At 43.5% G+C, this 22,500-nt stretch overlaps 2 protein-coding genes across 3 annotated transcripts; one reads left to right on the plus strand and one right to left on the minus strand.

Annotated features, from left to right (window-relative positions):
* Positions 1-586: 586 nt before the first annotated feature.
* On the plus strand, positions 587-5,436 carry LOC117395597 (bcl-2/adenovirus E1B 19 kDa-interacting protein 2-like protein; the record flags this gene model as incomplete). Its single annotated transcript, XM_059020389.1, is given in 6 exon segments — positions 587-784; positions 1,302-1,394; positions 1,668-1,809; positions 2,774-2,860; positions 3,073-3,171; positions 3,656-5,436. Coding segments are annotated over 6 exon segments (647 nt in total), but the record flags the coding sequence as incomplete, so codon positions are not given.
* A 2,918-nt stretch (positions 5,437-8,354) lies between these two features.
* LOC117395599 (CDC42 small effector protein 1-A) lies at positions 8,355-22,469 on the minus strand. 2 transcript variants are annotated; one of them, XM_034918629.2, is made up of 5 exons: positions 22,277-22,469; positions 15,765-16,043; positions 13,785-13,889; positions 11,184-11,266; positions 8,355-10,657 (listed from the first exon to the last, which is right to left on the minus strand). In XM_034918629.2, exons 2-4 carry the CDS (start codon positions 15,816-15,818, stop codon positions 11,198-11,200), a joined length of 228 nt encoding a protein of 75 aa, XP_034774520.1. In that variant the 5' UTR covers positions 15,819-16,043; positions 22,277-22,469; the 3' UTR covers positions 8,355-10,657; positions 11,184-11,197. The 2 variants fall into 2 exon arrangements, with proteins under 2 accessions (XP_034774520.1, XP_058876370.1); XM_059020387.1 differs by lacking the exon at positions 22,277-22,469 and adding an exon at positions 17,109-17,126.
* Positions 22,470-22,500: the final 31 nt, after the last annotated feature.

Raw genomic sequence — 22,500 nt, forward strand, 5'->3', positions numbered from 1 at the left:
GACTTTGGTTCTAGCAAGTACAAGTGTGACAAAATACGATTCAGTAACGGAGCAGATAAGTGTCAGTGATAGTTACATCAGGATGTAATTAAATACAAAATACTACAGATTAAATAACACTTGTGACAGATTACAGTACTCTAAAGTGCAGCATTAAATGCAGTAAAATAGGGGGCAGATAAGAGCAAGTAAAGCACAATTAAGGATGATGATGTGGTGATGATGATATTGATGACGGTGATGATGATGATGATGATGATGATGATGACGGTGATGATGATATTGATGAAGATGATGATGATGACGATGGTGGTGATGACGATGATGATGATGATGATGATGACGATGACGATGATGATATTGATGATGATGATGACGATGGTGGTGATGATGATGATGATATTGATGAAGATGATGATGATGATGACCATGATGATATTGATGATGATGATGATGTTGATGATATTGACGATGATGACGATGATGATATTGATGATGATGATGATGATGATGACGATGACGATGATGATATTGATGATGATGAGACGAAGGTCATGACAGTAAGCCGTCGCTCCCTTGTTCTCAGACGAGCTGCCTCGGAGGGAGCGGTCTCAGGACGGCAGCGGGGCTGCGCTGAGGGAGAGGGAGCGTTCGGTGGAGAGCCAGCCCACGGACGAGGAGGACAGCCAGGGCAGGAAGTGGCGGCTGTTCCGCATGGGGGAGCAGGAATACCGGGTGAACATAAGCGTGCTGGAGCCCTACCTGAGAGTGCTGTCACACGGGGGTGAGCCTAAACACACACACACCCCCCCACGCACACACACGCACACACACACACACACCCCCCCCCACGCACACACACGCACGCGCACACACACACTCCCACACCCCCCCACGCACACACACACACACCCCCACCCCCACCCCCCTACACACACACCCACACGCACCACACACACACACACCCCCACCCCCACACGCACACACCCCCACACACCCCCCCACCCCCACCCCCCACCCCCCCACGCACACACACCCACCCCCCCCCCCCCACACACACACCCACCCCCCCCCCCACACACCCCCACCCCCACACACACACTCCCACACCCCCCCACGCACACACCCCCACACACACGCACACACTCTCAGTTGCCTCAGACTAGGTATCCTGGAACCAGGTCTTTTGAGTCACACCCGTGGGATTGTGGGATGCCCTCAGGTTTACTGACATGCCCATCGGTCTCTCTTAAAGCAGCCGTGGTCACTCTCCTGACCGCTGCGTCGCTGTTGTTTGTCAGGTTACTACGGAGACGGCCTGAACGCCATCATTGTGTTCTCGTCGTGTTACCTGCCGGAGAACCACGTCGAGAACTACGAGTACATCATGGATATCTGTTCAGGTAAGAGCACCGTGAAAGCTGGTTCCCTGAGACCCCCGGGAGACCTAGTTTGAGGTTTGCTGTATCAAACCCCCCCAAGTCTCCCTGCCTGGTGTGCCTATTATTATTATTATTATTAGTATTATTATTATTATTATTAATAATACTTGTTACTTTGTCATTTTTGTTACTTTTTGATATTGCATATTTTCTTTCTGCAAAGCACTTGGAGACACTGTGCTTTGAGAAGCGCTGCTGGAGTGAAATCATTTCAAATGGGATTGGATGTTTGCAGGTATGTGATCGGGACCCTGGACCTGATGGTGTCGGAGAACTACATCCTGGTGTACCTGAACGGAATGACCCCCCGCAACAAGATCCCCAGCATGGGCTGGCTGCGACAGTGCTACCTGACCATCGACAGGAGGTCAGCGCTGCGGGACTGGGGACTGCTGTCTGGACTCCGGGTGACCAGCTCTGGACAAAAGCGTTTGCATCTCCCTCTAGAATGAACTCATCTAGCGTGATGAAGTCGAACGAAACCCGCTGGAATAATGTTAACATATTGAATTACACACACCGCCACTTTGTGTAGTTTTCCCTGTATTATTATTATTATTATTATTATTATTATTATTATTATTATTATATTATTATTATTATTATTATTATTATTATTATTATTTATTTCTTAGCAGACGCCCTTATCCAGGGCGACTTACAGTCGTAAACAATAATACATTTCAAGAATCACAGTACGAGTAATAATACAATTAAAAGCAAGATAAATACAATGACTTTGGTATACTTAAAAATTGGAAAAATGTGACATTTCGAAATCTAACATGAAATACTGCTATTATGGCTTCCTTCCGGTAGACTTTTGCGTGATCATTTTTGTAGTTTATTTGATTACATGCTGTTAAAATAAAAAGATCTAAATTATGTTCATATATGTGTCTCAATCCTAAAATTCTAGGTGATGCAAAATTTTTGTCCACAGCTGTGCAGTGAAATGAAGAGTCGGCAACTTCAAATTTAATTTTCTGTCCCCTTTTTAAATGATGTTTTGGATTTGAGTCTTATTATTATTATTATGATTATGATTATTATTATTATGATTATTATTATTATTAATATTGCAATTACTCATTTAATAAAATAATAATAATGGATAAGTCTGCATTAGTTTTGCTGGCACCAGACCTCGGTTAATTTACAACTACAGCAGAATTGTTTGTTAAAATTGCAATTGCAATGTGCAATGCTGTTTTTTTCAATTTACAATTCTCCTATCTGGGGTCTGTAGAAGCAGCTGGTTAACCCGTCTAATGGAGATTCGCAGGCTAAACGCTGTGTTTTCAACGTGCTTCCCTGTTTCTGTCGTCCAGGTTACGGAAAAACCTAAAAGCGTTCCTGGTGGTTCACCCGTCCTGGTACATGAAAGCCCTGACGACCATCGTTCGACCTTTCATCAGGTAAGCGGCGTTTTAAAAAAAAAAACACGCCCCTAGAGGCAATGTCACGATACCCTGATGTCACGATAGAGGTTTTGCAATCTTCAAGTCCGCGATGCAATATTCAATTAAATTATTTTTTTTTCCAGCTATTATTAATATTATTTTTTTTAATATTTCGTACATGAATCGATTTCTGTTTTTTTTTGTTTTCCCCCCCCATCCCCCCGAAGCACCAAGTTCAGTCGGAAGCTACGTTTCTTGAAAAGCCTGCAGGAATTGTCCGAGCTGATCTCGATGGAGCATGTGCACCTCCCAGAATGCATCACACAGTACGTACCATGTGACCCACTGAACAATCTCCGCCCGTCCCAATAAAATAAAGGGGCCCTGGGATCTTAATAAGGAAAAAACACGCCTATAAATGATATACTCCTGCATGAAAGATTATACACAGGGATGGAAACGAGACTCCCGTTGCGTAGACGTTTTGATCCGTTCCTGGATTTTAATAAGTTTTTAATCAGACACTCCTGAGCTTGTTAGCTAGACACACTGAGGCTAATCAAGCTGGTAGTAAAACCTGGAGTGGATGGAAACTGTTCTGCAATGGGAGTCTTAATATAGTTCCATCCCTGATGCATCTGCTTGTCTGTGTCCTCTTTGCCAGGGGTCTCCAGTCCTGGACCAAGAGGGCACTTGCTTAGAGTTCAAATGAATGTGTTTATCCTCCATATAAGACAGGAGGGTTTGGACGTAATTCAATAGATTACTGACTTTTGTTTTAATTTTTTTTTTTTTTTTTGTGTTGTGCAGGCTTGACAAGAAAATCAACAGTTCTTAGAAGCAGCAGAAGTATTTTTGTATCCTGTGAGATGCCAGCGTTCTGTCCAGTGTGTGTGGTGTGTGTGTATATATATATATATAAATACAGCGATGTACAGGGGGATATGACTGGGTGCCTTGGGAAACGTACTTTCTAATCACCCTGTACGTAGGAGCAGGAAGTGGTTACGCAAAGCAATTCGCAATGCATTCTGGTATTTGGAGTCCTGCTTCACTTAAAGGGCACATAAGGATCTTTTTATTTTTCCCATGTTCCCATGTTGCTACAGCTGTTTATGTAAGGTGTGTGTGTGTTGTTTTAATTTTTTTAAAAAATTTTGACCACTTTTTAAAACTTTTAAATTGCATTCCCTGCCTCAGGATGGCTTCCTGCATGGACCTCTCAGAACTACATTTCCCATCATCCTCCTCCTGCTCACATATGTAACCAAGATGAATTTACCAGTGAGCAGGAGGATGATGGGAAATGTAGTTCTGAGAGGTTCATGCAGGTACATGGGAAGCCATCTTGAGGCAGGGAATGCAATTTAAAAGTTTAAAAAAGTGGTCAATGTCAAAATAAATAAATAAATAAATATATATTTATTTATTTAGCAGACGCCTTTACCCAAGGCGACTTACAGAGGCTAGGGTGTGTGAACTATGCATCAGCTGCAGAGTCACTTACAACTACGTCTCACCCAAAAGACGGAGCACAAGGAGTTTAAGAGACTTGCTCAGGGTCACACAATGAGTCAGTGTCTGAGGTGGGATTTGAACCGGGGACCTCCTGGTTACAAGCCCTTTTCTTTAACCACAGGACCACACAGCCACCTAATTAAATTAAAACAATACACACACCTTACATAAACAGTTGTAGCAACACATGGGAACATGGGAAAATAAAAAGATCCTTATGTACCCTATAATGAAACGAGGATGACAGTTTTAAAAATATATAATAATAATAATAATAATAATAATAATAATAATACTACACCGGCCCGTGCTGTGGACAGCCCGAAGCTGTAGCGCCAGGCAGTGGAAAACGAGGCAGTCACAAGATCAATTACAAACGTTTGATAAAGCAGGTCCAGGCTGCCCAGCTGCGGGTGGTTTTTATAACTGGGGGTGTAACATGCTTTTAAAAACTGTAAACAACAAAACGCGCTATGCAAACAACTGTTATAGAAACACAGCGAGTGTTACACTCACTGTGCACGTGACACAGGCTGGGATGCCGGTCTTAATACTAGAAAGAGTTTTTATAATGTAAATGTGTGTTGTGTTTTTTTATATAAATCATAACTTGTACCATGTCACTGTAAACAAAACCAAAAAAAAAAAAAATAGCAGAATATTGTATAACGTTTCCGTTTCAACTGTATTTTTAGAAGATGCTTTACCAGATGGATGCGGTTCTACATAGATATCGTGTGATTGAATTACAGTGTTGTTACATTTAGGTGTGTACGTTTTGGTTTTATGTTCTGAAAATGTTTTATTTATCCTTGTTGTGTGTTTTCCTGATTTTTTAAAATGTTTTTGTTGTGTAGTCTTACTGTTTTGTATTTGTCGTGTTCACTGTTGTGCAGGTGAATTCATGAATGTTCTGAAAAAGTGCTACATTTTGTCATCAAAAATTGAAATAATAATAATAATAATAATAATAAAAGACTATAAAGACTACAGTGTTGAAATGAATATGATGACACACACGCTGCGAGAGCCCTGGGCTGGTGTGAACACAACCCATCCGCTCCCCAGATTGGTTCACAAAAAGAACCGATCCGCACCGTGGGTCGACTGGCCAAACGAACCGAGACCACCTATTTTCCCCCCCCGATCTCGGATCGTTTTAAGCGAGCCCTCATTATTATTATAATTATTTATTTCTTAGCAGACACCCTTATCCAGGGCGACTTGCAATTGTTACAAGATATCACATTATTTTTACATACAATTACATTATTTTTTACACACAATTATCCATTTATACAGCTGTTTTTTTTTTACTGGAGCAATCTAGGTAAAGTACCTTGCTCAAGGCTACAGCAGCAGTGTCCCCCCACCTGGGATTGAACCCACAACCCTCCGGTCAAGAGTCCAGAGCCCTAACCACTACTGCCCAACACAGATCGTTTGAGAAGCATTCACACGGGTCTGCAACCGATCCGATCCGCTCCCGGGAGGGGGGTCGTTTGTTGCCAATACCAGCATCCCTTGGTAAAATAAACAGAGCCACGTTTTACATTAGGATAAACTGTTAACACGTAGATAACAGTTTTTCGGTGTCTGTGATCTGTAATGACTCATTACTAAAACAAAAATAAAACAATAACTAGTTTTTTTTTTTTTTAGCATTTATTTTGAAAAGTGTCTACACATTTTGATCAACAATGCTTCCAAAAGTTCATAAAAAGAAAGAAAACAAAGGGAAAATTAAGTCTATGTCGCTTCTCACTAACAACGAAGATTTGGACAGGGGTAGAGGCGGTCACAGTGGCACAGTGATGTCACAACCCGCACGCACGCACGCACGCACCCACGCACGCACGCAACATGATTTTAGCAGGACTGTAGTTTGTGACTGGGCTGGTTCAAAAGCCACCAGACCGGTTCTTGGCTGTGCCAATGGTTGGCACTTGGCATCGTCTGCAGTGAAAAGCTGCTGAATAATCTTACGTTAACTTCTTGAATTACACACCGCCGCTTTGTAGTTTCTCCCATATACTCAACGTGCAATATAGAAACAATACGACACTCGTGTGTGAAAATGTCAGACCGCTCTGTGCTTTAATCAGGAGTCTTAAACCACTTCTAAAAAGTCTCCTGCGTTTTACCGTGTGTGGCTCTGTGCTCCTTTGCTCTTTACTGTTTTAAATGAATTGCACGGGTCATAAATTAGAGAAACTTGCCTATTTTGACAATTTTCAGCCCCCTTGGTTTGATTTCATACGCACGTCAAATCAAAACTACAGAAGCAATGGGGGGGGGGTGTTGTGATAAATGTGCACGCGGCTGTGTGTATGTTTGCAGACAGATCCTACCAAATATCAATCTAAATAGCCTCTGTTTCAAGCAAGCATCAAACAGAATATCGGTCCTTAAAAGAAGAAAGTCTTTGAAACTTAAGATAACAGAGGCGTTCAAATACAAATAGGAATCGCACTGATCGATGTGCGCATGTGCAAGTAGAGCGACCCCCCCCCCCCCCCCCCCCCCGTCATCATTCTAACAAACAGCTCAGCAGAGCTATGTGATGAATATTATATCCGTTATATGCGGTTCACTTTAGTGAATTACAGTAATCACACACCCAGGTCAGGCCAGCTATATTCTGGCAGATGGGTCCTGTGTTCACAGCTCGGCTGTTTCCCACCATACAGTAAATCGTTTTGCTATTTAAAAATCCCATCTTCATGAGTTCATATAGACTTACACAACCCGAAACAAATGCGCTCCATAACAGAACGCAATTAACCTGCTGTGACTTGCAGATAATATTTTTTCAAGAACATTTCCCACCCCCCTCCCCAGCCTCTCGATCCAAACTCAGTTCGCTACTGCTGCTGTAAAACTAAAACAATATCAAACTGCGTTTAATTAAACATAGAATAACAGTTTTTTAAAAAAAAACAAAGTTAGAAACATCAGTCAGAAACGTTTGTGTTTAACGTGATCCTATTGAACGGGTCTCGCTGGTCACGTGATATCTGTGGATTTGTCACGGTCTTCAGAACCGCACCCTCCAACCACAGCCCTGTATGTCATTCAAGATTGGTGGGACTCTAAATTAATTTATCGGATTTATACAATGTGCAATGCACTATTATTATTATTATTATTATTATTATTATTATTATTATTATTATTAAATTACTTGTGAAAAAAAATCCTGGGTTTATTATCGACTCATTTAAAAAATAACATTGATAGATACAATTCAGCGTTGTTGTTGTTGTGTGTGTGTTTTTGGTTTTTTTAAATCTTGTTTTATATTTACAGCCTAAAATATTCCCCTCGACGTTTACCTTTTAAATTGAGAACATCTAATATTTTACACGACTGTAATTGTGATTTTAATTTATTTATTTATTTTTTTTTTTAAATAGTCATTCATTTCCTGTGATATTTTGAAATGTAAAAGCGGAAGGGGGCTGGTAGACACGTTAGGGAACACGAAGCCACAACAGTGAGGCTTGGAGCTTCAGGTTTCAGGGCGCTGCGCGGCACACCAGGCAGGGAGACTTGGGGGGTTTGATACAGCAAACCTCAAACTAGGTCACCCGGGGGGTCTCCTGGAACCAGCTTTCAAGATCCTGAAAAAGAGGCTTCGTGTTCAACTCAGCTTAACACTTAGGAGTGTGTTTTGTGCAAAATATTAACCGCTGCCGTCTAGATTCTTTTAAATGAAATACCAAAGAAAAATTCGGTCCTTTTTCTAACTCTAAACTTGGGTACTATACCTTAAGGGGGGCCCACTAATTACGACGAGCAATTTAGAAATGCGTTCAGCGACAAACGACTGGACATTGAGAAAGACTCCCGGTCGAAACGTTTGTCATTGCACGCGTCTGACCGGTGAATTAGTTCTGATTTCCCCACCAGTTTGATCTTCATGGGCGACGCCTAGAAACAGTGCGATGAGATATCATCCATAGGGAATGCTGGATTGGAGCAGGAGCTATTATTATTTATTATTAGTTTATTTAGCAGACGCTTTTATCCAAGGCGACTTACAGAGACTAGGGTGTGTGAACTATGCATCAGCTGCAGAGTCACTTACAATTACGTCTCACCCGAAAGACGGAGCACAAGGAGGTTAAGAGACTTGCTCAGGGTCACACAATGAGTCAGTGGCTGAGGTGGGATTTGAACCGGGGACCTCCTGGTTACAAGCTCTTTTCTTTAACCACTGGAACACACAGCCTCCTTAGTGCACCACACAGCCTCCTATTCCAGCTTAAAGTCAATCAGACACGATGCTGTCGTACAAAGAAAGAGTCAATACTAATCTCTGCAGGGTCACTGGAGCTCAAATCCATGAACGTGTATTGTATTGCAATACAATAATTATAATACAAATAATAAGAATAACAATAAAGATAAAACAATGTATTTTTTTTTTTTTTTTGGATCTCTCGGCTGGTTAACCGGTCATTTTTTTTTTTTGGCATCATCGTACTTTTACAGTTTTCGTTATTTTTTAAAAAAAATCCCCATCACCGCATTGAAATGTCTTAATAGAAGCAATTTTTTAACAGTGTTTTTGAAAGACATCTCTGTCGGTTTAGACCGACCGTACTGAGAACACTGTTCCCTTCCTTATCAAAAGCGTCTGTTTTGTTTGATGTGCGCGCTGTGGAATAAAAAAAAAAAAAAAAAAGCATGCGACAAAACATTTTTACATGAGCGAAACTAGAAAATAAAAAAATAACAACTGCAATTAGCAAACATTTCGCATGACTCTGGCGAATCTCAAGCCAGTGGCAGCCACTTGAAGTTAATGGAGTGGTAACTCTCTGAAAGACACTTCCTTACCTGTGACCCAAAACCAAGCACGACTGGTCCTTTTGTCAAACACTTTAATGCTGTAACTTCTGTTTAAAGATGACTCTCTAGACTGGGGGCCCTGCCTGGTTTTCAATTCCAAATCGAATGACTTCTTAAAATCAATTCTGTTGCTACCGGTAAACCTACCCAAGTATAGCTTATGATCTGCAGCCAGTTTCATTGACTCACAAACAGCGGCTTCAGTTGAAGTCACGTGTCGCCGCTCATTTTAACAGAACGCTGCTCCGTTGCAATTCTGATCAGAGGTGACGTGTCGGAATTGATTAAAAGGGAACAGGAACTGATTTTAAAATGAAACTGGAATTGAAAAACAGGAATTGACCCCCGTCCCTGGCTTCGTGGTACCACTTCCTGTGCTGTAGGTCAACTTCACTCCGCTGGTACAGCCGCAACCAGACCACGCCACCTACAGCGCAGGAAATGGTGACGTCCGACTGCCTTGTGTACCGACCAATCAACAGAAAAGAGGAGGCTAGTCCCAGTGTAAGAGGTAAGAAAATTGATTTAAAAAAAAAAAGCAACAATATTTTGGAATGCATTTGCTACACTTTTGATTTCTAGGTCACCTATATTTTCCAACCATTACTTTAGTTAAATACCCTTGCTTTTCTTTTTAAAATATATAAACACACATACATCCTAAATGATTTCCAGCAGGACGAGGGGTGAGGACTGTGTTGCCCACCTTTCCTCACTCAGACCCCTCCCTTACTAAATACAGGAGACGGTGATCTCTGCAGGGATAGCAAGATATTTAGCGAGCAAGGAGTCTGAGTGAAGTTATCCAGCAACAAACTCCCCATCCCCAGCTCTGCTGCTTCCCTAGATAAAAGGAGATCATTTTGGGGGAGCATTCTACTTGTCTCCCTTGTTAAAACCCTCAGCCTGTTGCTAAAGGAGGTGATTATCTATTCAGAGATACCAGGGGGTTTAGTAAGGAAGGGGTCTGAGTGAGGAAACACGGGCAATGCAATCCCCAGCCCTAGACTTGCTGGAAATCATTTGTCGTTGCTATGTTTTTGCATCTATATATATATACATATCTTTGAAATTGCTTGTATTTAGACACCCCCCAAAAAACAGCCCAGTTCCTTGTGATACAATTCAATATATAACAATACCAGTGTATAGACATACTGAGAGGTCCTAGGAGTTTGATAACATCATACAACAAACAGAGAAACGGAGACTCGCTTGCAATTCTCGTCAAACGCTGTGGTTTTTTTTTTTCTTTCCATCTGAAAGCCTTTGGCGGCTGAAGCGAGAGACAGGGCGAAAGTGAACAACGTCCTTTTGAAAACGTGGCAGTTTGTTAACTTATGAGGACTTCTCCAACGGTTCGTTAAGTGCTTTCTCTGTGGATTTGATCCCGTTTGTTGGTGTTTTTCAAGTGGATCCCCAAAAGCGGTGTGGTCTCTAAACAAAACAAAAAAAACAGTGAAACAGTCATTCAAATTCATCTGGTGTAGAAATGCATTACACTATATAGATTGGACTCCATTATCAGAGAGTCACAAGGTACTAGTCTTCTGTACAAGTGATATAGAAACACACTCGTGTGTGAAAACGTCAGACCGCTCTGTGCTTTAATCAGGCGTCTTAAACCACTTCTAAAAAGTCTCCTGCGTTTTACCGTGTGTGGCTCTGTGCTCCTTTTCTCTTTACTGTTTGAAATGAATTGCCTATTAAGTCATCAATTAAACTAGACAATCGCTAATTTGCCTATTTGGATAATGTTCCCAGATTTTCAGTCCCAGTGGTTTGATTTCAGACGCACATCAAATACAGAAGCAACGGGATGTTCTAATTCTGGTGTATTTATACATATATACATATATACATTTGTATTTTTAAAAGTGGCGGCTAGTCATTTTGAGCTTTTGGATTCAGCAGTTATCCTGGAATAAAGGCTTCTAGATCAATGAAGGGACGAGTCACTTACACTGGAGAGGACGGCTATAGAAGGCTGTTTCGTCCCATGGCACTCTCACCTTTGGACCTCATTTGTTGCTGGACTGAACCCGGCTGCAAGAAAATGAACAGGATTGTAAGAACGTTTCAGCCAGACCGGACAGGACTCATGCAAGGAGAATCTGTCCCTCTCCTGTCGTAGTTCTCTCACCAGTGTGCAATGGGACCCGTGATGGAGGGCTGCCCTGGTCGCTGTCTATGATAGCAGCGATTCAGAAAGGCTCTCATTGTGGTCGCAATCTTCCATTTCACAGAGTTAAACAGTAACCCCAAAAAGGAGATTTTTGAGTAGCTGTACTGTTTGACCGACACCAGAAGCAATGATATTAATAAGCTAATGATAAGAAGGGGGTCAGTTCAGGTGTTTTTTTTTGTTTTCCCTGCTTTAATACATATTATGTTTAAACCGTGAGTCTTTTCTTTACAGTGAAGAAAATACAGCGACAGTTAAGGCTGGCTGCGCCTGTTTGAGCAGAGCGCCTGACCGCACTCATCTGTGACTGCCCCTCCATCCCTGTGGCTGTGCTTGTGACTGGACTGCAATGCGATCCCTTTGCAGAACAGCAGCCGCAATATACAGAAAGGGAACAACTGTTTTAATGCTGTGCTTTTCAAACCGCGTCTACTTTCAGATCTACTTTTTATTATTTTATTTTTTTTAAAAACATGTTTACAGAATTATCGGAGCGCAACCCAGCCCTGCCCACTGTAGCACGTTACAACACTGACTAACTTCTGTTATTTTGTATATGGTAACAACATTTTTTTTTAACTAGATCACAGAACTGCTCCCTCCCTCCCTCCCTCACCACCCCTAAGAGAAAGGGGGCTCCCTCCAGTCCAGGACAGGCTTGAGGCACAGAGACTGAACTGCTCCCTGCCTCCCTCCCTCCCCTAAGAGAAAGGGTGCTCCCTCCAGTCCAGGGCAGGCTTGAGGCACGGAGACTGAACTGCTCCCTCCCTCCCTCCTTCACCTCCCCTAAGAGAAAGGGGGCTCCCTCCAGTCCAGGACAGGCTTGAGGCACAGAGACTGAACTGCTCCCTGCCTCCCTCCCTCCCCTAAGAGAAAGGGTGCTCCCTCCAGTCCAGGGCAGGCTTGAGGCACGGAGACTGAACTGCTCCCTCCCTCCCTCACCCCCCCTAAGAGAAAGGGTGCTCCCTCCAGTCCAGGGCAGGCCCGGAGAGGAGGAGCTAGCAGTGTGATCCTTGTTATGATGTATACACCGTACAAACTGCACACTGTGACAGAAAGATAAACTGGGGTCTGTGTCGCTGGTTGCCATGGTAGCAAGGACAAGGCCTGCCAACTTCCTGTGAATGCACAGGAAGTGAAATCACTGGGTGCCCGGACTCGTATATTAAACCGAGGAGAGAGCTGTCAAAGCCCTTTCAGAGAGGACATGACGCTGTTTCGATGTACTTGTTTCTCCGGCACACAAGCCGAGACAAGCCTCCCGTTTGGCTCGGAGGCGCAGCGGTGAGCTCATCGTTCCCAGAGAGAGCCAGCTCAGCGCCACCTCCCTCGGGGCGATTTCAGGCACACCAGACCCCACCTTTCCAGTCCTCCGCCCGGGAACAACGTTCAGCGGGCTCCCCATGCGCTGGAAGTTCTTTCAGGGGCTGAAGCAAGAGATTCGCGGAGGGCAGTGCTTTCACCAGGGCATTCAAATCAGAAGATGAATTTTAAAAAGGGGACAGCCTTATTTTATTACATATATATGTTTGACTGTGTGTAATTTAAAGGGCAAGTCACTTCACCTCCTTGTGCTCCGTCCTTCGGATGAGACGTCAAACAAACGAGCTCCTATTGGAAGTGACTCTGCAGCAGCAGCAGCAGCAGTTGTTGATGATGCAGAGTTCACCCTCCTAGTCGCTTTGGATAAAAGCGTCTGCTAAATGAGTAATTAATAATAACAATAATAATAATAATAATAATAATTTTTGAAATAACCCCAAACTCCTAGCAGCAGCATTTGTGTAAATCAGTCACCTAACTGACTGATCCCCTGGTTTGGGGAGCGTTGTATAATTTTAGTCTAACCACACAGACTCCTTTTTCATAGCTTGGGTTCTGGAAGTGCGTCACGCTGTATGTGAGACGGACCCCCAGGGGGCCTCGGACCCTCAGTTTGGGAAACCCCTGGTCTAGACAGAAATGAAAACATAAGCGTGACACACTTCATAACCCGAGCTATGAAAAGGGAGTCTGTGTGGTTATGCTAAGATTATGCCAAGCCCTCGTTAGACCCCTCCTGGAATAGCGTGAGAGAGAGAGAGAGAGAGAGAGAGAGAGAGAGACAGAGAGAGAGAGAGAGAGAGAGAGAGAGAGAGAGAGAGAGAGAGAGAGAGAGAGAGACACACAGACAGAGTGAGACAGAGAGAGAGAGAGAGAGAGAGAGAGATTATAAATGCATGGAATAGCCCCACCAGGTGATTTGAAACACTGGGAATGCTTTTAAAAAAAAAAAGAGTAGATTCTGTGCTTTTAAACCCGCCAGGAGGGGAGAACGGTGCTGACAAGGGACGAGCCTTGATGGGCTGAACGGCCTCTTTGTCGCTCTTGTGTTCTTACCATTGGACCGTCGCTGCTCATGTCTCCTGACCCAAGGTGAGTCAAATGGATGAAATTCATGGGCTCCCCGATCATGCTCCGGTCAATGCGCCGCCTCTTCTTTTTCTAAAGCAACACAATTACAGAAATGCGTCTTATTCAATTGATCTTGTTTATGTCTGTAAAAATATGCAGGGTCTGTGTTAACAGGAACTGAACTGCTCCCTCCCTCCCTCCCTCACACCCCTAAGAGAAAGGGTGCTCCCTCCAGTCCAGGGCAGGCTTGATGCACGGAGACTGAACTGCTCCCTCCTTCCCTCACCCCCCCTAAGAGAAAGGGTGCTCCCTCCAGTCCAGGGCAGGCTTGAGGCACGGAGACTGAACTGCTCCCTCCCTCCCTCCCTCCCTCCCTCACCCCCCCTAAGAGAAAGCATGCTTCCTCTAGTCCAGGGCAGGCTTGAGGCACGGAGACTGAACTGCTCCCTCCCTCCCTCCCTCCCTCACCCCCCCTAAGAGAAAGGGGGCTCCCTCCAGTCCAGGAATGTTTGCTGGATTAATTTGGGAATCACAAGAACAGACCAGAACAAACAGGACTATAAATAAACCAGCTGGGCTCCACGCTAGCTTCCTCTCTCTCAGAGTCTGGTTTATTGTTGTTTAAACTTTACTCATAAAGAGACCAGAGGAAGAACGAAAAAAAAAAGTTTACACAACGTTAATGTGTTTTCTGTTCAGGAAAAGGGTGGAGTTTAAAAAAAACAAACTAAAAAACAAAAATTGCAAAAGAGGTCAAAGTTCAGAAGATTGGGAAAAACACTGCGTCATCCAATCAGAAGAGCTACAGGAAGGAGGCATGAGCACCAGCCAATCAGGAAGGGGGTCTTTTCAGTGCACTGAGCGATCTACAGCTAGCCAAAAGTGTTGCATCGCCTGGAATTTTAGGATTGAGACATCATTAAAAAAAAAAAAAAAAAAATCTTATTTATTTATTTATCACGTAATCAAAGAGAGAATACAAAATCATTTTTAAAAAAGTCTACCGGAAGGAAGCCATGATAGTAGCACAGTAGTCATTTTTTAATGTGCCAGTATTTCTTTCATGAAGTATATGGAAAACTATAAAGCAGTGGTGTGTAATTCAATATGTTAACATAGCATTATTCAGCAGGTTTCGTTCGACTTCATTAGTTCATTCTATAGGGGGATGCAAAACTTTTGTCCAGAGCTGCAGACGAGGCGTGTGAAACTCAATCACACTCCCTATGGCAGCGTGTGGAGCTGAGAAGCAGAGGAAATGCTGTTGAGACACACAGCTCTGCTCTGCGGTCAGATATGTGCAGAGTCACCTTCACAACACCGCCCTGCGATGACACAAGCTGGCTTGCTATTCCCCTAACCTTCTACTGCTGAGAAAATGTGTGTACAGAAGCCAAGAATAATAATTACAGTAAGTCGTGCCTTTACCAGACCCTCGGGGACCCCTGCGCTCCCCTGACTGTGTGACTCCCCCCTGTACACCACGCGGCCGTGCCTTTACCAGACCCTCGGGGACCCCTGCGCTCCCCTGACTGTGTGACTCCCCCCCCTGCACACCACGCGGCCGTGCCTTTACCAAGGGAGACCCTTGGGGACCCCTGCGCTCCCCTGACTGTGTGACTCCCCCCTGCACCCCATGCGGCCGTGCCTTTACCAGACCCTCGGGGACCCCTGCGCTCCCCTGACTGTGTGACTCCCCCCTGCACACCACGCGGCCGTGCCTTTACCAGGGGAGACCCTCGGGGACCCCTGCGCTCCCCTGACTGTGTGACTTCCCCCTGCACACCACGCGGCCGTGCCTTTACCAGGGGAGACCCTCGGGGACCCCTGCGCTCTCCTGACTGTGTGACTCCCCCCTGCACACCACGCGGCCGTGCCTTTACCAGGGGAGACCCTCGGGGACCCCTGCGCTCCCCTGACTATGTGACTCCCCAGAACGTAAATGGGCACAGAAAATAAACTTACCGGCTGGGGTTTCTCTGCCACACAGCAACCGATTTTGTGCCAGAAATCGCTCATGCCTGCGGCCCGCTCCGCTCCCCCTCTGAAATCCCTGCTTGACGTGCAGCCCCCGGGGGCAGGTGTTTATTTTAAAGTTCTTCTTTCCAGCTACTCCATCCAGGTGTCCTGGGTGCCCGGCCCCTCCCTTGTCTGTTTGTTTCTTTCTCTCCGTTACCCTCCTCTCTCTCTCTCTCTCTCTCTCTCTCTCTCTGTATCTGTGAGTTTTGTTCCCTCTAGTCAAACCTGTTGAGGCAAAGACAGACAGTTACTGATTGCGTTTGTGGACAGAAGCCAAAGAGCCTTACACTGCACCCCTCTATCCCTCTAAACACACACACACACACACACACACACACACACACACACACACACACACACTGACAGACACACACACACACACACACACACACACACCCGCACACACACACTGACAGACACACACACACACACGCACACTCGAACTCGCACACGCAGACACACACACACTCGCACTTGCACACACACACACACACACACACTGACAGACACACACACACACACACAGACACACACACACTGACAGACACACGCAGACACACACTGACAGACACACACACAGACACACACTGACAGACACACACACAGACACACACGCACACTGACAGACACACACAGACACACAGACACCCCCCCCACACACACACAGACACACCCCCTCACAGATACAGACACACACACACACACACACACACACACACACAGACACACACAGACACACAGACTCCCCCCCACACACACACAGACACACCCCCTCACAGATACAGACACACACACACACACACACACACACACACACACACACAGACACACAGCAGCTTTTACAAACCACCCAGAACTGCATGGGTCCTGCACTGTGTCTTCATGGATGAATAAGTTGTCTAAAGCTAAGACAGAAGAACATTTGGGCCGACGCTTTTTAGCTTCAACTGTCTGTCAGAACCACGATTGCAGCTGATTTTAATACGACTGTCGACAATAAAACGATCCGAAGCAGCTGCCGATAATATCTTGACAATCGCTTTAAAAGGCCCCATCTTACTCAAACAACCTTTTAACCCCAATATGTTCCTAGACGCTCACCTCCAGTCACAGGTTACTTACTATTCCCAAAATTCAGAAATAAACGCACGAGCACTCACCGATAAAGCCCCTGAATTATGGAATGACCCGCCTAGCCCTGCAATGGAAAACTCCCACTGTCGCAGCCTTCAAAACTCGATTCAAAACGCACTTTTTTTAATAATCTAGCCTTTCTAAACGTTTTCTTACCCTGTCGTGTTTGTTTCACTGTTTCTCCTGCTTCTTGTTGCTTTTATTTATTTTATTTTTTTTTGGTAACATGTATTAACGGTTGCATCTTTGCAAAGCGCTTTGCGGCGAGCGCTGCTTGCAGTAAAATGCAGTGTTTCACGCTGCACGCTTTGAGAGAATGCCAGGGATTATCAGAGTCCTTGTGCAAGTGCCAGACGCTGTCAGCCTGGGTGTAGCTGCCAGCATGTCTGTGCATGTGGAGTGGCTGAGGCTGTGTCTGTGATGCTGTTCCAGGAACAGGCAGGGATGGGTCCTCCTATCCCCGGTAGCATATCTCTCCCAGCTCTGCATTAGCAGTCAGTCTCCACAGCTTACAATAACGAATCTGCACACGCCTAACACGAGAGGCTGCTTGTACTACAAAGAGCTCAGTCCCGGGTTGCATTATAAGCACAGAGCACATTTTATGCTGTTATCGTTTAAGTTACCGGATCTTGCAGCCTCCCTCCGCTCTGGGCTGGTGAAGCAGAGAAAGAGAAAGAGAAAGAAAGGCTCTTATACTCTCTGAACAGCCTCCCTCTGCTCTGTGCAGCAGAGAAAGAGAAAGGGAGGCTCTTATACTCTCTGAACAGCCTCCCTCTGCTCTGTGCAGCAGAGAAAGAGACAGAGAAAGACAGACTCTTATACTCTCTGAACAGCCTTCCTCTGCTCTGTGCTGGTGGAGCAGAGAAAGAGAAAGGGAGGCTCTTATACTCTCTGAACAGCCTCCCTCTGCTCTGTGCTGGTGGAGCAGAGAAAGAGAAAGGGAGGCTCTTATACTCTCTGAACAGCCTCCCTCTGCTCTGTGCAGCAGAGAAAGAGAAAGGGAGGCTCTTATACTCTCTGAACAGCCTCCCTCTGCTCTGTGCAGCAGAGAAAGAGAAAGGGAGGCTCTTATACTCTCTGAACAGCCTCCCTCTGCTCTGTGCTGGTGGAGCAGAGAAAGAGAAAGAAAGGGAGGCTCTTATACTCTCTGAACAGCCTCCCTCCGCTCTGTGCTGGTGGAGCAGAGAAAGAGAGAGAAAGGAAGGCTCTTATACTCTCTGAACAGCCTCCCTCTGCTCTGTGCTGGCGGAGCAGAGAAAGAGAAAGGGAGGCTCTTATACTCTCTGAACAGCCTCCCTCTGCTCTGTGCTGGTGGAGCAGAGAAAGAGAAAGGGAGGCTCTTATACTCTCTGAACAGCCTCCCTCTGCTCTGTGCTGGTGGAGCAGAGAAAGAGAAAGGGAGGCTCTTATACTCTCTGAACAGCCTCCCTCTGCTCTGTGCTGGTGGAGCAGAGAAAGAGAAAGGGAGGAGAAATCCTCAATACAAAAATATTGCTAAAAATGCTAAAACTAGCATCCAGGAAACAGGCATTTAAGTTGTCTGACAGCTCAATCAGAAATAGAACCGGAACGGAAATGCCATGTTGTCAGCTGTGGCCACTAATAAACCAAAGGGTGCCTTGTCTACGATTGCAAGAGACAAATGTGTGTCAGACACAAACGGTCTGGGAGTTACAGTATGAATCAGTGTCTCATGTGGGGAAAGAAAAAAAAATAGGAGTTTCTTTAACGCAGTTCACAATAAGCTCTTCATAAGCTCCAACCGATTTCCACCGTCCGTTTTTAAAAAGCTGCGTCTGTAAAGTTTACCCCCCCAACCCCCCCCAGGGTTTTGAATCCCAGGTTGGAACAGTGAAGTTCTTTCAGAGAGACAGCAGAGACACTGTGCAATCCAGTCATCAACAACACACTCTGTACTAGTGATCAGAACGAGGGCCCGGGCGTTTTAAACCTCTTTGTAATTTACAGTTTCCCGAGTTAATAAACTTAAATTCAATGACAAAGCATTGTAAAGCACAGAGAGGTCTGGTAAAGCATAGGGAAGCATTGTAAAGCACAGAGAGGTCTGGTAAAGCATAGGGAAGCATTGTAAAGCACAGAGAGGTCTGGTAAAGCATAGGGAAGCATTGTAAAGCACAGAGAGGTGTGGTAAAGCATAGGGAAGCATTGTAAAGCACAGAGAGGTCTGGTAAAGCATAGGGAAGCATTGTAAAGCACAGAGAGGTCTGGTAAAGCATAGGGAAGCATTGTAAAGCACAGAGAGGTCTGGTAAAGCATAGGGAACCATTGTGAAGCACAGAGAGGTGTGGTAAAGCATAGGGAAGCATTGTAAAGCACAGAGAGGTCTGGTAAAGCACAGGGAAGCATTGTAAAGCACAGAGAGGGATGGTAAAGCATAGGGAAGCATTGTAAAGCACAGAGAGGTATGGTGAAGCATTGTAAAGCGCAGAGAGGTCTGGTAAAGCATAGGGAAGCATTGCAAAGCACAGAGAGGTCTGGTAAAGCATAGGGAAGCATTGTAAAGCACAGAGAGGTCTGGTAAAGCATAGGGAAGCATTGTAAAGCACAGAGAGGTCTGGTAAAGCATAGGGAAGCATTGTAAAGCACACAGAGGTCTGGTAAAGCATAGGGAAGCATTGTAAAGCACAGAGAGGTATGGTAAAGCATAGGGAAGCATTGTAAAGCACAGAGAGGTCTGGTAAAGCATAGGGAAGCATTGTAAAGCACAGAGAGGTCTGGTAAAGCATAGGGAAGCATTGTAAAGAACAATAGTGAGGTATGGATATAGTAAAGCATATTAATAAACATGGCAAACCCAGCTAAAATGTGTTAAATGCAGAGCATAACCATGTGGCGGTAAGTGCCCATTTCTCAAATACCAGCCACGAAATATCCTTCAGATAAGTCTAGCCTGTTAATCTGTTATTATAAATAAGGATGAAGCATCCCACCACCGAACGACTAGCAACGAATTCAAACGACTACCGTTCTCTCAAAGTATGAACTACATGGTGCATGGTGTGTGTTTGTATAGTGGTTCGGCTATATAAAAATAAGTTATTATTATTTGTTAGCAGACGTCATTACAAAGGGCGACTTACAAAATATACTACTGTTAACTATATACTGTTTAACAGAACCACAGACACATGCCGCTAACAAAACAGCCTTGTTCTGTTATTTATTTTGCAAATTGCAATGTCGAATTCCAGGAATTACCGTGTAAAAAGTGAAGGGTTTTGTTTAAAAATGTATTTTTTATCTTTTTCCCTCAGTGAGGGGGCTTACAGTTGTTTGCTGTGATGACTAATCCTGCCCTCGAAAAAAAAAAAAAAAAGAAAAAGTCCGGTTTCGTGTTCCAGGAACCTCTTGTAAAACACGACAGCGTTTTTATTTTTAAACTACTCACGAAGCTGATGAGATTCTGGGATCAATAAACAACTAACAACCAAACGAGCAATGGCCCCCTCTCGTTTGGAAACTATTATGTTTTCTTAACAAGGTCGTTTTAAAAACACGACGTCGTGTGTGTGTGTGTGTATGTATATATATATATATATATATATATATATATATATATATATATATATATATATATATACATATACATATATATATACACACGACGTCGTGTTTTATATTATATTATATATATATATTACACCTTCCTGCTTATGACGCCAACAAACATACTGCGAGTGAACTGAAACCGAAGCTGTTGTTCACTCACTTTATCAAACACCAAACTTTAAAATAAACTGCCAGACTGAGACGCCCATTTTGGATATATATTGCAACGAGCCTGCGCCTACATTGATTGTGTCTGTCGTCCAGCCCCGGACTGAAACAGCTGGAAAGTTCGTGGATGAAGAATAATAAACCGAAAGCTAGGCCCGAGAAGGCTGGGTTGGGTGAAGACAGTGCAACACGGTTTGCTGGAGACGACATAGCTTCTGTTTGCCACACCAAAAATAAAGAAATAATGATAAAAAATATATGCCGCCCCCCTTTGTTTTACTCAACAAACACACCCGTTGATTAAGTTAGGGGTTATGGCTTAGTTCTGTCAGATCCAAACTCGTTTCAGGTTTAGATTCAATTCACAACAAATAGCCTCCTATCTCCAGTCTCTCTGTATCAACTTGTGTGTAAACGATTTTTTTTAAGATACTGTATTTCCAGACGAAATTATTGTGATTTAAAAAATATATTCATTCCACCCAGTACAGTATGTTATTGTATTTGAGGCTCTTGTAAAAATATATATATACAGTAACTGAACACGTATATATATATTTTAAGTAGTTACATTATTATTATTATTATTATTATTATTATTATTATTATTATTATTATTATTATTATTAATGATATCTGACAGTCAGTACCACTTAAAAACTAGCCATGTTAAGGTACCGGTGTAACTGACCTAATATAATATAATATAATATAATTTAAACCCTCAGAAGTGACGGTTTTAGAATGACAGTTTAGATTTTGGAATAACAGAATGTCTGACGTCACACCGGGTCAGCCCGGTCTCTTCAGTACGCTGGCTGGAGTTTCTAACTTCGGTGAAAGTTTATTCGTCTCTCAATATTTATTTTCCTAATAATATAAAAAACATCATAACCTCAATACAGTATCCATATGGGGCATGTGCACACAATGCAAAACCAACACAGGTTACTGTAATCATAAGCAACACTTTCATTTTACATGGAATAAAAACATTATATCGATATTATTATTATTATTATTATTATTATTATTATTATTAAGGAGATGTCGACTTAACTATGTTTAGTAATTGTATAAATTCAGGCCTAAACATGTTGCTTTTCAATGTCAGGATGTTAACTGTGTAATAACTTAATAGTTTCATTTATAAAACTATGCTAACCGGCGCGTCGATATAATATAGCCAATATAAACGAGTATATTAAATTATAACACACACACACACAGCGAGACAATACACATAAACACACAAAACGAGTGGAAAGATCAATTAAACAGCAATATAATAGCATTGCTGTACGTATGACAGCCTGTTTGAATTCACAAAACACGTTTGGACTTTAAAAAGTGGGGCGGTTGTATTAATAATTTACCCACTGAAACACACAAATGGTTTTAAAAAAAAAAAAACGTCGCCCATTATCGTTTTTTTTTTTTTCCCCAGGAGATATAATATTAACATCAGGAACCAGAAAGGCTGATGGCAAACACGAGTTCGTATAGACGCTGCTATGAGAAATGTACAGGAGCAAGCCCGAAGTTGAAACCCATTAAATAAAATATCTTGTATTAAAACTTACCTCAGCCTGGGAGGAATCGGACCAGCAATCTCGACGTGCAAACAGCAATTATTATTTTTTTTAAATGCAAGCGTGGTTCGGTGCGTGCAATTGGTGTAGTCGGTTATTTTCCGTACAGCAGTGCAATTTTTAGGTGTGGTTCACGAAATTGTCAATGAGGAAATTATTTAAGTTTCAACAAAACGATCTTTTTTTTTTTTTTTTTTTTTCAAAATGAATTCTCA

This window comes from Acipenser ruthenus, unplaced genomic scaffold, assembly GCF_902713425.1.
Source record: "Acipenser ruthenus unplaced genomic scaffold, fAciRut3.2 maternal haplotype, whole genome shotgun sequence".
Taxonomy (NCBI): domain Eukaryota; kingdom Metazoa; phylum Chordata; class Actinopteri; order Acipenseriformes; family Acipenseridae; genus Acipenser; species Acipenser ruthenus.

Coding starts and splice junctions, on each gene's coding strand:
- LOC117395599 (XM_034918629.2), bottom strand. CDS start 15,818: ATGAGCGATTTCTGGCACAAAATCGGTTGCTGTGTGGCAGAGAAACCC. Junction 13,890..15,764: donor TGGCAGAGAAACCCCAGCCG/GTAAGTTTATTT, acceptor GTGTTGCTTTAG/AAAAAGAAGAGGCGGCGCAT. Junction 11,267..13,784: donor TGAGCAGCGACGGTCCAATG/GTAAGAACACAA, acceptor ATTTTCTTGCAG/CCGGGTTCAGTCCAGCAACA.